Source organism: Podarcis tiliguerta, assembly GCF_965153285.1.
Source record: "Podarcis tiliguerta genome assembly, chromosome: 7".
Lineage (NCBI taxonomy): Eukaryota > Metazoa > Chordata > Lepidosauria > Squamata > Lacertidae > Podarcis > Podarcis tiliguerta.
In genome coordinates, this window is record NC_139540.1 from 4,207,726 (window position 1) to 4,223,225 (window position 15,500).

Consider the following 15,500-nt stretch of genomic DNA (forward strand, 5'->3'; position numbering starts at 1 on the left):
GGTTCTGAATTCAAAGTCTGAGGGGGTCAGATTTTTTTTTTAATGGTGTCAGGAGGAAGAAACCAGGTTTCTCAGGCCATTTCCTCGACACAATATGACAATCCAAACCCTGAAGATGAAGAAGACCTGCATGTTAAGATGCTTCCATACTTTTTCCTCGCAGGAGAAAGCCGGAAGAACATCTCCACCCCATCTGCATGGGACAGAAGCATGGAAAAATGAGCGGAATGATGCACGCCAAAGAAATCAAAGTCCTTGGGTTTCAAGTTCTCTTTTTATTGAAGAAAAGAAAAAGAAGAAAAAAAAATAGATTTTTTTTCCCAAGTGGATTTTACTCAATTTTTTTTTCCAGTTTGACTCAAAGTCCCTAAGGCAATGTTCTCCATATGTTCTCAACTTTTCCATGTCTCTTAACCGGGGACCGTCCACTTGAGAAAGCAGACAGGAGGAAAGATGTTGTCGAGTCTTTCGAAAGCAACGAGGGGGGGAAATGAGGCCACACATGAACCTTTGTACAAAGGCCCACAATGAGCTTGCCTAGGGTCTACTAGCAGTCAACATATGACCTACATTCTTGTTTGTTCATTGTTTGTTTGCTTTTTTTGTTTTGTTTTTTAAAAAACCTCCCCTTCCCACTCAAGGTTCTTTTCTCTCTCTTTTTTTTGTCTGGAAACCAGTTGAGTGGATCTCGATTGTCTTAAGTGGAGATCTCTTCATTGTCCATACACCACACTTTTTAATGTTATTATTCTTTTACGGAGAGTTCAGAAAATCCAGTATGGAAGGAGATGTCCGCCGCCACCACCAGGACTCCCTCTTCCATCCAACTTCCCTGCCCCAATTAGGCATCCTCTGAGCTAGCTCCCAGAGGGCAGCTGGAGAAAGCCTCTGAGGAGGAGGCCTCTTCCCGGTTGAGGGGGATCTCTGTTCCCGATGCCGTTCTGGTGGCTGCCAGGAGACAGAAGAGAGATGGGCAGGTTGCTCTCCCTCCATCTCTAGAAGAGACAATGGGTCACAGGATGTGTCCAGTGGAACTGTGGGTACCCAATGCTCAGTCAAGCGCCTCCTGAGTTTCCATTCCAGACATCCATTGTGGCAGCACGCCTAGCGGCATCCTCTTGGTAAAGATCCTCCGTTAATCCTTTTGCCGCTGAGGCTGATGTCATTTTTTTTTTAAAAAAACCACAACCTCTAATCCTCCCTTTCCCCTTATTATTTCATCATTCCCTTCCCTTCGCCGTGGCCTTCTCTCTCCCCCCCCCCCCCCGGCCATCTTCCTTACCTGGGAAAGACCGTATTGCGTTCCGTACCTACTGCTACTATGTTCTACAAAGTAATAGTTTTCCCCACCCAACTCTGTCTCCCGAGAACAATACAAAGGTTACTCCATATTATATTTCCTTTTTAACTGAAAGGTTTCGAAAAGAAACCAACAGACATTGCTCTCTTGCTCCATTTCGATTCCATTTGATTGGTTCTCTTTTTATTATTATTATTTTAAAAAATCTTTATCTGTTTGTATTTTGTGTTTTGTTTTCCAGGGTGGGGGGAAAAGGACACCCAAAGAGTCTTTCTTCTTGCTTTCTTTCCTCCTCAGACCTCTGTCTGGAGGTCGATAATGTCCTGTCCCACCAGGGGGATTGTGGCGCCCGCCTTTTCCCACTCAACAGTTTTGAGTTCCAAGGGAGACTGTGACACCATCTCCATGTCCTTTTTAACCCACGCCGGCGGGGAGTGGACCTTCCGGATCCCTTCCCAGGGTCTCTTGTTTGGTGTCTGCTGTTTTTCTTGCTGCAACAAAAGGGGGGGAAGGGGGGGAACAAAACAGAAGAAAAGAAGAGATCAGATTTCCAAGAAATTAAGTTGAGAGGAAGGCCAAAAGGTTTTGTCGATTCTTTTGGCTGAATTGATTTTTTTTTAAAAAAAAGCCTTCGATCGATTAAAATGGCACTGGATTAATTGGGAGGTGGATGGCTTTAAAATTAATTACTTGAATGCAAGTATTTGCAAAAGCCTCTGGTGACAGTCAATATATTTGAAAAGGTAATTTCCCCTTTCCCCTTCTATACTAAAGAATATGAATTTGTAGTGCAAACTTCAGTGCATGCATTCATCCCCCCCCCCACCAAAAGCCATGTCCATTTGGAGCAATTTGGGTTGGGGTAATTGCATGATAAGAGAAGGATAAATCCTCCTTCCCTGGCACTGGGCCTTGGCCATGAATGCCCTACCAGAGGGATGGAGACCCTTCAGCCTGGTGCTTGAATCTGGTCCTCCACGCCTCCCTGTTTAGTCCCTGAAACTCTCTCTAGACCACACCCTCATTAGCCCTGCTCCAGACTCCCCTCAGGTACTTTGGTCTGGCTGAAATCTGTCCTTGAGCTGCGATAATGCTTCTTGTCTGGATGGATGAAGAGATGTGGGCGGGAGAGGTTTGCAGAAACTTCTGGGTACCTAGAATACACCCTGTGGTATTGTCAGGGATCGTGCTGAGGAGGGCTGTGCTGAGGAGGAATGATGGAAGCCTTCCCCTGCTCCTGAGCAGGATCCTGAAACTTCCCAGGAGCAGTGGGACAGTATAGATTTGGAACAGTGGTTTGCAGAGGGGCATAGTTCAGAAGACAGAAGTTGGGAAGAACTGAGTGAGCAACAGCTAGGAGAAGAAGAACTGGGAGAGAGAGAGAGAGAGAGTTAACAGACTCGCTCTCTCTGGAAAGCCTCCAACCAATCAGCCCAAGGTCAAAGACAGCAGATAAGGTGGCAGCTCTGAAAACTCGGTGGCTGCGAGATTAGGTGGCAAGATGTGGTAGTGACGTGGGTGACAAGGGGCGAATTGAGTGGAATCTTTAACTGGGAGCACCTTCATTCCTAGGAATGGATTCTTTGTTCTCTCGCTGTGATCATTAAAATCTCTAACCGGTAAGAGTCTCCTTTTACATTGTTCTGTTTATCTACTGCCAAAGGGGAGCAGGGAGGAAGCTGAATCCCTGAGGCCTGACAGGGATAGAGGTAAAAGTCACATCCATTGCGCAATACAGTTTTCCTTTGTCTCCGCCAATCACTTGTATGTAGTTCCCAGAAAAACTTCCACAACCCACAAGGGAATGTAACCCTCAGCCTGAAAAATGTTCCCCTTTTCTGCTCTACCACTGCATCTGCTATTTGCATTTTTTTAAAAAAGTGGGAGCTCCAGTCATGGCTCAGTTGGAATCGCATCTAGTTTGGCCCTTAATTTCACCATCCTTCCCCTTGTTATGCTAATGAAGTGGCTGCAATGGCTTGTAGAAGGAGCAGGAAATGGGGATCCCCTGGCAAGGTACACAAGCCCTGCCCATTCCACAAAATGGCAGACAATTCATGTTCCTGATGCCATCGGAAATCTCATCATTCTGGATCAACTGGGAGGGATCACGGCTATAATTATCTGCCATCTTGTGGAAGGCCAAGGCTCATGTAATTTGACAGGAAGCATTCTTAAAAACCTGATAAACTTCTGCTTGCTCGGTGGCACCAGACAAACTTAGTGGTATCCTGTGATTTATATAGATGTAAGCACAATAGGATCTTTCCATAACGCTACCCAAAATAGCATGTTTGAAACCCAAGGGGGATATTTTGCTTTTAAAATGGTGCATCATTCTCTTCAATAAAGCAGGCTGTAGAAACCTCACCAAGAGCGTTATTGCAATTCACAGAGGGATTTTTCATGCGAAATATCTGCCATGGGAAAGATTAGGGGTTACTGGAGAGAGACAAGAAGTGCAGGATTCAATTCAGGCAGTCACAGCACTGGGGGAATGGAAGTAAGGCACACATGTGTGATGGCTGAGGAGAAATTGAAGGAAACTCATGAAACCTCACTGGGGTGGGGAATAAACCTCCTTTTGTGTTACAAAACTTATCTACTAGTTCTTTGGAAGTAAGAATTTCCCATCCTTTTGAGAGGATATCCCTCCATGCTGTGAGGGGATGGGGCACTGGAGGAGCTGTGCGGGAATATGGGGTCAGGATGAAATTCAAAGGAGTGGGGTTAGCATGGGGCAGGCCATCTGTAGGGTTGGTGAGCAAAATGAGCAGGGTCTGCAGCCCCTAGTAATAGAGTGGTACCTGCTTGGATTCCATTCCACCTTTTGCTGCAGACATGGGATGGTTGCGTGTCACATGTCTGTTCACATTCCAGCACAGATTGCTGGCGTAAGCGGAACTTCCGTTCTGTATAGCTGTTGTTTTTGGCGCTCTCTCCGAGACGGCAAGGAGAGACGACATGTTTCTTTGTCCTGATTTATGTTTAATAAGGGACGTGGGTGGCGCTGTGGGTTAAACCACAGAGCCTAGGACTTGCTGATCAGAAGGTCAGGGGTTCGAATCCCCGCGATGGGGTGAGCTCCCGTTGCTCGGTCCCTGCTCCTGCCCGCCTAGCAGTTCGAAAGCACGTCCAAGTGCAAGTAGATAAATAGGTACCACTCCAGCGGGAAGGTAAACGGCGTTTCTATGCGCTGCTCTGGTTTGCCAGAAGCGGCTTAGTCATGCTGGCCACATGACCCGGAAACTGTCTGAGGACAAACGCTGTCTCACTCGGCCTATAGAGCAAGATGAGCGTGCAACCCCAAAGTCATCCGCGACTGGACCTAACAGTCAGTGGTACCTTTACCTTTTTACATATGTATTTATATATGCTTTTGGCCACAATTTACCCAACATATGGCATCTTCCATTGTTCAGTGTGAGTAGTGGGAATGGTTTCTACAAGAAAGGCTTGGAAAACACACATATAACAGAATGAGTTGCAGTTGAAATGTAAAAAATAAGTGCTTCCAGTACATAATATGGGTCTATATAACTAGACTGAGATGATTATCTTAAGAAGGTGTTCATAATAAGCGATGAATGGCACAAAAATCCTTTTGTGCTTCCTTTTTCTATCCATTTGTCCTCCGATCACTTAATATTTGTTCTTACTGGATGGGCTATTGGCTGTAGCCTATTTTATTATAAAGATAGTCTTTATGTATTTATGGATTGTATTAGTTATATTTCATTGAAATAGGTCTTGCTTAAATGCAAAGTGGTACAAAAAAAGCACACCTTTAAAACGCGCTGATAGTTTTCCAGTATTGCCCATGTTGTACGTGTTAAATATTTGAATTAAGTCATTCATAATTTTTTTTTAAAGAAAGTAAAAACAAAATACAGCCCCAGGGATTTTAACCTCCCGCCCTTGCAATGTGTTGAGGAAATAAATGAATGCCACATTTGCAGACCTTTTTCTCTGCATAAATTCTGGGCATCAGGTTTGCCCATGAAAAACTCCAGCTCAAAGCAGGAGATTGGCAGCTGCACTGAACTGGAAACAGTTCTGAATTCAGTCCCTCCTCACGGCCGTGGATCAAAGCCACCACCCTCCTCCCCCAAAGAGATGGGGAGAATATTCCTTTTATCGCCTTCAAAGCAAATACCGGGTGGTACGTGAACAAAAAGATTCCTTCCTTCTCTCCACAGTGTATAGTTAGAGCTGAGCTCAGATGGCTTCAAGCATCACCCAGTCTGAGCAGCAGAACCTCACTCCCATCCCTCAGTGATGTGACTTCAGAAGCAAGACGTTCTACTGACTGGGTGAGTTCTGCTCGAGGGTCTCCTTCTTATTGGTAGCAAAGCAACTTCCAGCTCATTTCCCCCAAGTCTTGGTTCACAGGAGGGGAAGGGCTGATCTAAAGAACTTCAGCAAAGTGCTTAAGGAAGCGTGTGAGAGATATTTTGAGCCTCAAAGGGATGCTCAGTGACATCTTCCTTCTGCAAAGCCTAGTCTCTCGAGCACAGCACTCTGCCTTAAATAGTGGTCCATGAGATCCATCCTTCTGCTGCTCACCAGCAGCTTATCTTTGAAAGTCACAAAATATGCACTCTTGATGGATTCTCTTGAAAACATAGAACCAAATAAACATAAGTCTTTTGGTTCTATGTTTTCAAGAGAATCCATCAAGAGTGCATATTTTGTGACTTTCGGAGATTTATAAGATTTATTTGGTTTCGCAGAGAGTGCATATTTCATATATTTCATACTGTTTAATGTTCTGCATAGATTATATAAAGGGTTTATATTGACATCGCATTGTTCTACTTGGTCATCATGTTGCCTTGGAAATTACTGATAATTGTTTGCGACACAGGGGTTTAATTGTTTGGTTACTGCTCACCAGCAGCTGGCATTCAGTGGCAATACTGCCTCTGAGCAGAAACGCTTCCCTTCCTCCACCCTCCTCCTCCTCCTTTCCTTTTGCATCAAGGGACTTTGTTACATTTTTTTTCTTGTCGCAAAGCAGCTGCTCTGGGGGCCTTTTGAGCTGAAAAGCTAGGGTGAAAAAACAGCACTAGGAAACCTCTAATAAAATAAATGTTCATGGCTAATAGTCACTGACTGCCCCCATCCTTCTCCAAATATTTATCTCTCTTCACGGCCTAGGACCCTTGTACCTATGGGACTGCCTCTCCTGCTATGCCCCACGGAGGACCTTAAGGTCCATAAATAGCAACACCCTAGAGGTCCCTGGCCCTAAGGAAGTCAGATTAGCCTCAACCAGAGCCAGGGCCTTTTCAACACTGGCCCCGGCCTGGTGGAACGCTCTGCCTCATGAGACCAGGGCCCTGCAGGATCTGATTTCTTTCCGCAGGGCCTGTAAGACAGAGTTGTTCCGCCTGGCCTTTGGCTTGGAATCAACTTGATCCCCTCCCCCTCTTTCCTTTTTCCTTCTGTGATGGAACTCCTATTTGGGGACTTCCCTGGCTTTTTTTCTGGCCCACGTAGGACCAGTCTGGATAGTTGGCCTTGGTGAAGACTTGACGTTTTCATCCCCTAAAAAAGTTTTTGATTTGAGTTCCTACTGAAATGAGGCTGCATTTTAATGTTGTATTTTAATCTTGTTTTTAAGTTGTATTTCAATCAATTGTTTTTATGCCGGTGTTAGCCGCCCTGAGCCCGGTCTTGGCTGGGGAGGGTGGGGTATAAATAAAATATCATCATCATCACCATCACCACCACCATCATCATCATCATCATCACCCAGTCCTCTTTGGAAGACATCAAACTTGAAGACCTTTCACTAACTCTTGTCTTATGTTTGTGAATTCCAGACAGTGGCCACAATTACTGCATGGCTGGGGACTGGACTAGGAGAGTCTTGGGGCCCCTTCCAGCTTTGCCAGTTACAGGGAACCAGGCAGAGGGCCTTCTCGGTAATGGCACCCGCCCTGTGGAACACCCTCCCACCAGATGTCAAAGAGAACAACTACCAGACTTTTAGAAGACATCTAAAGGCAGCTCTGTTTAGGGAAGCTTTTAATGTTTGATGTATTACAGTATTTTAATATTTTGTTGGAAGCCACCCAGAGTGGCTGGGGAAGCCCAGCCAGATGGGCGGGGTATAAATAATAAATTATTATTATTATTATTGCCATTCTACGACTCCATGTGTTGTGTGAAGAAGGGAGGTTTTCTTCTTCTCAATGGCGGTGTCTGTCCTGACAGGCATCAGGACAGTCGTTGGGGTAGCCATGGAACCAAGGTGATGGAAAAGCTTTGTAACCATAAAACATGCTTCTGAGATGGGCGAAGTGGACATCTTTGGACGTTGGCAAGGCAACAGAAGGTGGTTGCCAAGTAGGTATGGTTTGGGAGGGATGCAGTCAAGGCTCTAACAATGTCGGGGGGGAATGGATTGGGAGAGTTGCATGAATTCTCTTTTCTGTGCGATGTCGGGAGCGGAAGGGTCAAGGGAGCATTCGAGGGGTGCTTGGCCCGTGACTGAGAGGACCGGATGCTTACTTAAGGATAGGAGAATGCATTTGAAGACATGCGCCGTGGGGAGGATTGGAGGGGAGGATGTCTCTATGAGGTTCATTAAGGAAATGCAGGCAAGTAAGACTTACGCTAGCGTTAGTTTTATCACTTCCGCCCGAAGAAACACTCCATCGTTTTATAGCCTGAGTGCAGAAGAGAGAACAGGGTGTTTCCCTCCTCTTTGATCAACGTAATTGAATTGGCGCACACCAAAGAACAAGGGTGCGCCTCGTGTGCCCAGGAAAACAGTGAAATAACCATTCCAGAGCATTTCCCCTTTAAAAACAGAGGGCTTGGTGGGGAAAAGGAAACGTGCAGAACTGGAGAGGAAGCTGCAGAAGGAACCATAAAATCCTGGCAAGCAGTGTTGCATTACGGGCCTCCGTAGGAACACAGAAAGCTGCCTTCTACTGAGTCAGACCTTTGGGTCCATCAAGCTCAGTATTGCGTACTCTGACTGGCAACAGCTCTCCAGGATTTCAGACAATGGTCTCTCCCAGCTACACCTGGAGATGATATACCTGGAGATGCTACACCTCCAGGTACACCTGGATATTCATGCATTGCAAGGGTTAAATTCGATGACCTTTAGGGTCCTTTCCAACTGTACAATTCTATGATTCTGTGCTTGTATGCCAGAGATTGAACCGGGGTCATTCTGCCTACAGAAGAGGTGTTCTGTCACTGTACTACGGTTCTTCTTAATTTCTAAAGGCAGCATGGGGAGAATCATTCTTGAGATTATACCCTAGTTATTTTATTTATTAAATTTATTACTCAATTTTTTTGCCATGGCAACTCAAAGCGACTTACAATATTTTAAGCAAGCAAACGCATACATGCATTAAAACCAGCTTTAAAAACAACCTAAGACAATTTGGTTTGTTTTTGTTTTGTTTTTAAAAAACCCTACATTAAAACATCCTGTCCATGAAAACAAAAATGCTGTAGATAATTCAGAGCTAAAGGCCTGGTGAAAAAAGATTTTTTTTTTTTTGTTGAACTAGAAGCTGGTATTGACTTCTGATTCATCCTGCCTTAATTAATCCACAATAAAGGAAGATGGTCAAGGATAAATAACCAGGATGTATCTGCAAGAAGTGATTCTTCATGCAGAACCTCTCAAATCTCCCCTGCTGCTTAGCTCAATCATGGAAAATTATTATTAATTTTCACAGGTGTAGCACAAAGTATGAGATAGTGTTACTCTTGAGCTTAGTCCTGCATCTGTGTGGTTTACTAAAGCACAGGAAGTACTGTAGGCCAGGCACTCTGCTTGGAGGCCAGATCATTATTTTTGCCCCCCCCCTTGAGGTTTAACGGGGGGGCGGAGGCTGAGATTTAGGAATGATGCTATCATCCAAGGTCGCTATCATTGGGACAGTAGAATGCAGCTTTTGAAAAAAGGCAGGCTGAAGTTTCTCCAGAAAGAACTTCCAGCTGAACAGTTTATGAGGAAACTTTATGGGCTGGGGATCATCCACCATTTGGCAAAAATTTGCCTGGATACCATTTTAGCCAGTGATTCCTGGACATGTCCAGGAAAACCAGGACGTATGACAGCCCTATATCTAGAAGACACAGGAGCAGGGAGTCAGAGGAAAAACTGAAGTCATTTAAGCTTTTCTCCAGTCAAACGAAGAAGAAGACTTATCGAAAACAGATTTTCAAACTGCAAATATCCTCACATGGGTGGGGCAGATTAAAGGCAGAGGGTTTTTTCCCACAGGTGCAAAATTATGGTTTTGGGAATTTCCCAGATCCTTTGTTTGCAGACCCCCAAATAAATCAGGTCCCCAAGGATGGAGTTTTCAGGAATCTGGGCCAGAACTCACCTTGCTGTCTGCTGTGGGAGACTCCTTCTCTTTCTCTGCATGCTGCAGCTTTCGGTTCAAGTCCTGGAACATGTCTTGGTGACGTTTTCTCGTGTGCATGATTTTCTGCAACAGACGAGAGAGAAACAGGTCAGGATATCCCAGGTCCATCAAAGCCTCAGGCAGGAATTGTGAGATCAATTAAACCTAATTAGGAATGGGTGAATCTGTCCCAGTTTCTCATTGTTCTAGTCCTCATTTCTCCACATTTCCATAACACACACACACACACACACACACACACACACACGTGTGTGTGTCTGATGAAAATTATTCAGTGTTTTAGTGCAAGTCTCTCTTAATATAGTTATTTTTGAGTGCAGTTATCCCTAATATAAATTTACTGATTTACACTTATAAACTGCTTGGTTATAACAAAACTACTAAGCCGTTTACAGTTTTTAAAAACATGTTAAGATGATCAATAAAAACGTTAAAAAGAGGAATCTGAAATATTCGCAGCATAATGAAACGAGCTTTTAAAGAAATTAAAAAAGATAACTAAACTCAACAGAAAGCAAAAGGATTAATACACATGCCAGCCTGCTACATTTGTGGATAGGGTCGCCAAACAAAAACATTTTAAGCAAGCACCACAAAGAGAACAGCAAAGGTGTTTGCCTGGTTTCAATAGGCAGGGAGTTCTAAAGTGTGTCTTCTACCATAGTAAAAGATTGATTTCTTACAAGTGTGGAATGAGTATTATATGGAACCTGTAGCAGTACAATGCTATTTTAATGCATGGACTTTGATGCATACTAGATCCTAGTTCCAGAACACACTTGAACTCCACTGCAAAATTCAGAGACGTGTGAATTGCTGTGGAAACTGCGAATTTGGTAGGTTTGCCTTTAAACGTGAACCGGCTTGAATTTCTCCCCCATCTTTAGTCCTAGCCAAGAAAAAATGCAGGACTGAAAACCCCCCTAAATGGCCCAATGAGTACTGAGAATGATCATTGCTCTCAGAACGCAGGATGTCTGTTTGCAGGGGGTTTCCATTTGGTGGATTCACCCCTTTTTGTACTTTTGCAAACCTTGGGGTTCCCCCAAGCCTCTTAATACCATCCTCATGAGAGCGGATGGTCCAGTTTGGGCTACATAAGGAGAATAAGGTTGCTGTTCGTATATAGGATTTTCCGTCCAAAGCGAACCACTTCATTTTTCCAGTTTATGCTATGCCTACTCAGAGAGGTGCCCTATGCAATACTTTGGGCTACAATTGCTGGACATTTGTTTTGATGCCTGGCTACCAGAAATTCTCTGTGCACTGCCCATGGATCAAATTAAGCACACATTTGCATTGCTGTACATTCCAGTGGAGAAAATTAACCCTTATTATGGGGAATATGCAGTGCTTTTTTTCCTAGAAAAAAGAGATGCCAGAACTCACTATGAATGCCTCCCACATTCTCTTATAATGGCAATGGGCCCACCTGAGAGGTGCCGGAACAGAGTTTCAGGGAGTTCTGGCTGAAGAAAATAGCCCTGAATATGACACAAACTGATTCATGGGTTCTCGGGACTCAGGCAATGACTCCAGACATTTTTGGTGTTAGGACTGTTAGGATATTTCCATTCCACCTTAAAAGGGAGCAGGATGTTTGTGTCACAGCCTGCGCATTTCCTGTTTCACAGGATGTTTATGTTGTGTCTTTGCTTTCGTTTCTCTCTCTCTCTGCTGGAGACATCTGAAGCAGGCAGTCATGTTTTTCTTTGTTCTGATCAACGCTGAATAAACTTGTAAAACATGCTCTTCTGACTGCACCTTTCGCTGTGCGTTATCTGCTGACAGAGCGTGCATCGGCTCTGGAATGTGGGAAGCTATTTCTGGAGCTCCTGTCGCTAATTGCTGATACTGTGTGTCTACGGGAGATCAATGGACGTACGGAGTCGACGTGGAGTCAAGATGGACTTTGTCTCCCTGGCAGTATCCCAACAATCAATTTGGTATACAGTCATACCTTGGGTTACGAACGCTGCAGGTTACGTCTTTTTAGGTTGCGTCCTGCGGTGACCCGGAAGTACCGGAAAGGGTTACTTCCTGGTTTCGCCTCTCGCGCATCCACAGACGCGCAAAATGATGTCACGCGCATGCGCAGAAGCCGCGAATTGCAACCCGTGCATGCGCAGACGCACAGACGCGGTTTGCATTCCGTTCAGGTTGCGAACGGGGCTCCAGGACGGATCCTGTTCGCAACCAGAGGTACCACTGTATATGAAACTAAATTCAATGGGGATGATAAGATTCACTCTCATCCTGACCTGCCCATTATGTAAATGGGGAAATACTCACCTCGAAATCTAGCTCTGCATAACGGGATTTCCGTCTCTGGGGATTGAAAAAGAAAAACAGATTAGCAGTAGGGTGATACCACCCCAATGAAATTGACAACATTTTTTTTTTGCCACCGATTTTTTTTTGGGGGGGGGTATTTCTCCTGGAGAAAGCACCATGCAAAGAGGCACTTGGCATACACAATTTGCAGCAATGGCCACAATCATGGCAGCCGTACGGAGTCCAGGGGTGGTCCTACCATTTGGCAAAGTGAGACAATGGCCTCAAGTGCTGGATGAAGCCCCTAGCCATTGTCCTCTGCTGAAAAAGCAGAGCTGTATGTGTGCTCTGGCACACTAGCCTGCTGCTCAGAGGAGAAGAGGAGGACACAATCCCATCACTAATCATTTGGGATCAGTTAACAATCTGGGACCTGGACCACTTTACCGATGAAATCACTCGACCCCATATCAACCACTACGATCTGGCACAGTTACAGGGGCTACATAATGTGAATTTCACATTTTAAAGAAATAAATGATCTAGCGTGGCAGAACTACACTTGCGAAGTCCCTGCCTTTGGATATCAGGCAGGCTGTATGCTTTAAAAAACATTTTAGTATAGATAATCCTACTCCGTTGTTTAGAAAGTTGGAACAGCTTTTAACCCGTTTTATGAAAACCATCCCTCTCTCTGATTAGTTTTATATAGGCCAGTTTGCATTTCTTAGTGCAGAAAGTATTGTTCTGATGTGTAGAGATCTTTCCTATTCTACTTAGTTCAAGAAGTTTCTGGAAGCTTCTCTGTGTGAAAGGAACAAGCAGAAAATTCATGATGTTTGGGTTATTCCTTCAGAGAAGCCGAGTACAGCTGGCTTAAACTGGTCCTGTTATCTCTTCTGTCAAGGTCATGCTGACTATAATAGTGAGGCCAGAAGGAGACTGGGTTTCACTTTCTCTCTTTCTATCTCTTTTCCAACTGGTGTGGTGTTCTGTATATAGTGTTAAGAGGTTGAGGGGGGAAGATGGGTGGGGGTGGGGTCAGGTGGCGATGTTTCTATTCTACTTAATATATGTGGGGTTTTGTGTCAGCGTTGCTTGTGCAGATCTCTGCTGTTCACTTGTGTTCCTTTGGTGGTGAGAGAGGTTGGGGTTGGCCGAGGGTGTGGTTGTCTGCTTGTCATTGGCTGTGGTGGTCTTTGTTTTCGTGTGCGAGTCGGGTGGGTGGGTGTTTTGGATCAGGTTAGCCATATTGATTTGTATGCTGTTGGTGGGTTTTTGTCATTGTCTTGTTGGGCTGTGTATGTGATAAAGGGGAGCCATAGCGGGGTGAAGGCGTCTTCTATTTGTCCCCGTGTCAGTTTCAGTTTATTGGTTAATTTTTCTAGTAGGGCTGTTTCCCATACTATTTGGTACCATTGGTCCAGGCTTACTCCTGACAGGTCTCTCCAGTTATAAGTTATTGCTAAATTAAGTCTGCTGCAATTGGATTTCAGTGCCAATCCTGAATGTATTGGATTTGTGACCATTATGCTCATTTGCCTTCAATAGCAGTAAAGCTCTGCTGGATGAAATGCCTCTGGTCTGTTTTTGGGAAACCCTGCAACATGTGTAAGTTTTTACTCTGCTAACTATACATTGGAATCTACTATAAATAAATAAATAAATAATAATAATAATAATAATTTATTATCTATACCCCGCCCATCTGGCTGGGTCCTTCCAGCCACTTTGGGCAGCTTCCAACAAAACACTAAAATACAATAACCTATTAAACATTAAAAGCTTCCCTAAAGAGGGCTGCCTTCAGATGTCTTCTAAAAGTTTGGTAGTTATCTTTCTCTTTGACATCTGGTGGGAGGGTGTTCCACAGGGCGGGCGCCACTACCGAGAAGGCCCTCCTCCTGGGTCCCTGTAACTTGGCTTCTAGTAGGGAGGGAACCGCCAGAAGGCCCTCAGCGCTGGACCTCAGTGTCTGGTCAGAACGATGGGGATGGAAACATTTTTTAGGTATACTGGACCAAGGCCGTTTAGGGCTTTAAAGGTCAGCACCAACACTTTGAATTGTGCTCAGAAACGTACTGGGAGCCAGTGAATCAATACTAAGCTTTCAGTGACAATATACCTCTGTTATCTCCCCCCAACCTTACTCCGGCCAGTCAATTTAGCCCCTTATTGTATCATACGACTGGTTCTTTTTCAAGGGGACAGGCTGGTCTTCTTCAGCCAAGGGACCCGAGGTCCTTTCCAACTGGAGATGCCAAGGAACATGCGATGTTCTCCGTGCAAAATGTGTGCAATATCACGTAGCTACCACCCAGCCACATACCTCAAGGGAGCTCATGGAAAGGGTGGAAACCGTCTCACTCTTGGACACCAAGCCAGAGTTGCCAGACTCGCCCGTGTCACACAAGCTGTTTGGCATCTGTGAGTCACCAGACTTGTTAGCCATCGGAGGTGACAGCTGGTGCTGCTGCTGCTGCTGCAACATTGGCGAAGCCTGTGCCTCCCCGCAGCCCATGACCACAGGCTCCCTTGGAGGGCTCTTGACAACGAAACCTGGGTCAGTGGCCATACTGAGGTGGATGAGCCTCGTCTGGGGCATCTGGTCAATGTTGATGCTGTATTTTGTATCGTCTTTGGGGGGCGGTGGAGGCGGCGGAGGCTTCGGCCTCAAGGTGGCGGTGTTGGAGGGCAGGATGACGTAGCTGGTGTCTATGGCTTGGTCCTGCGCCCGAGAGAGCTCTGAGTCCAGCTTCTTGAAGATGTCCCCGTCGCAGATGTAGATGGACTTGGGGGGCTGGCTCTTGTCCTTCTTCAGAGTGAGGGTGTGATTGCTGAAGTCGTTGAGGTTGATGGCGCCCAGGTAGTGAGGGGAGCCTTGGAGGTGCATCTTGGAGACGTTGGCTGGAAGACTGTTGAAGTTGGACGATCCCTTCTGGTGGTTCAGCTTCAGCTTCTCCTCATCCTGCAGAGACGGGCGTTTCAGAGTCCCCGTGATGGTCATGGTGCGGCAAGTGCTGATGTCTTTGTTTAGCACTAATGGGTCGGCGGAAAGAGGCAAAGCGTCAGTAACCGATGGAACTGGACGTGTCTTGCTACACAACAAAAATGACTCTCACCATCATCACACCACCAAGGGATGTCCCAACCCATCTCCAGAACAGAGGCTCCTAAAGGGATTTTTTTATTTTATCATCATCATCATTATTTATTAAATTAGTGTACCGTCCTATACCCGCAGGTCTCAGGGCAGTTACAACATAAAATCTCAATATAAAAGCACAACATACATAACCAAAATAGAAACAAAAACAAGTCAATAACCTCCCCCCTGCAACACATTTTAAAGGGGAATTAGAGTTTCACTCTTGTTTCATTCTTGTTCTAGACTAAGTGGCTCCGCTTTCAACAGCTACTGAATGATTTTTTGTCTACCATTCATTCATTATGTGAAGACAATGGATGAAGAAATAAATGGCCTGTTTCTAATTTGCCGGATTATGCTTAAAATT

The 15,500-nt window shown here is 45.1% G+C and overlaps 1 protein-coding gene across 3 annotated transcripts in view; it reads right to left on the reverse strand.

Moving 5' to 3' along the window:
* Positions 1-255: 255 nt before the first annotated feature.
* ADGRB1 (adhesion G protein-coupled receptor B1) overlaps positions 256-15,500 on the reverse strand; it is a 398,279-nt gene continuing 383,034 nt past the window's right edge. For 2 of the 3 annotated variants that reach the window (XM_083448995.1, XM_083448996.1), the window contains 4 exons: positions 14,315-15,024; positions 12,004-12,039; positions 9,670-9,774; positions 256-1,791 (listed from right to left, as the gene is read on the reverse strand). In XM_083448995.1, coding sequence (XP_083305121.1) covers positions 1,594-1,791; positions 9,670-9,774; positions 12,004-12,039; positions 14,315-15,024 — 1,049 coding nt within the window. In that variant the 3' untranslated portion in view covers positions 256-1,593. Of the gene's footprint in view, positions 1,792-7,923; positions 7,978-9,669; positions 9,775-12,003; positions 12,040-14,314; positions 15,025-15,500 lie in introns of all 3 variants that reach the window. The other variant, XM_083448994.1, reaches the window with a different exon arrangement.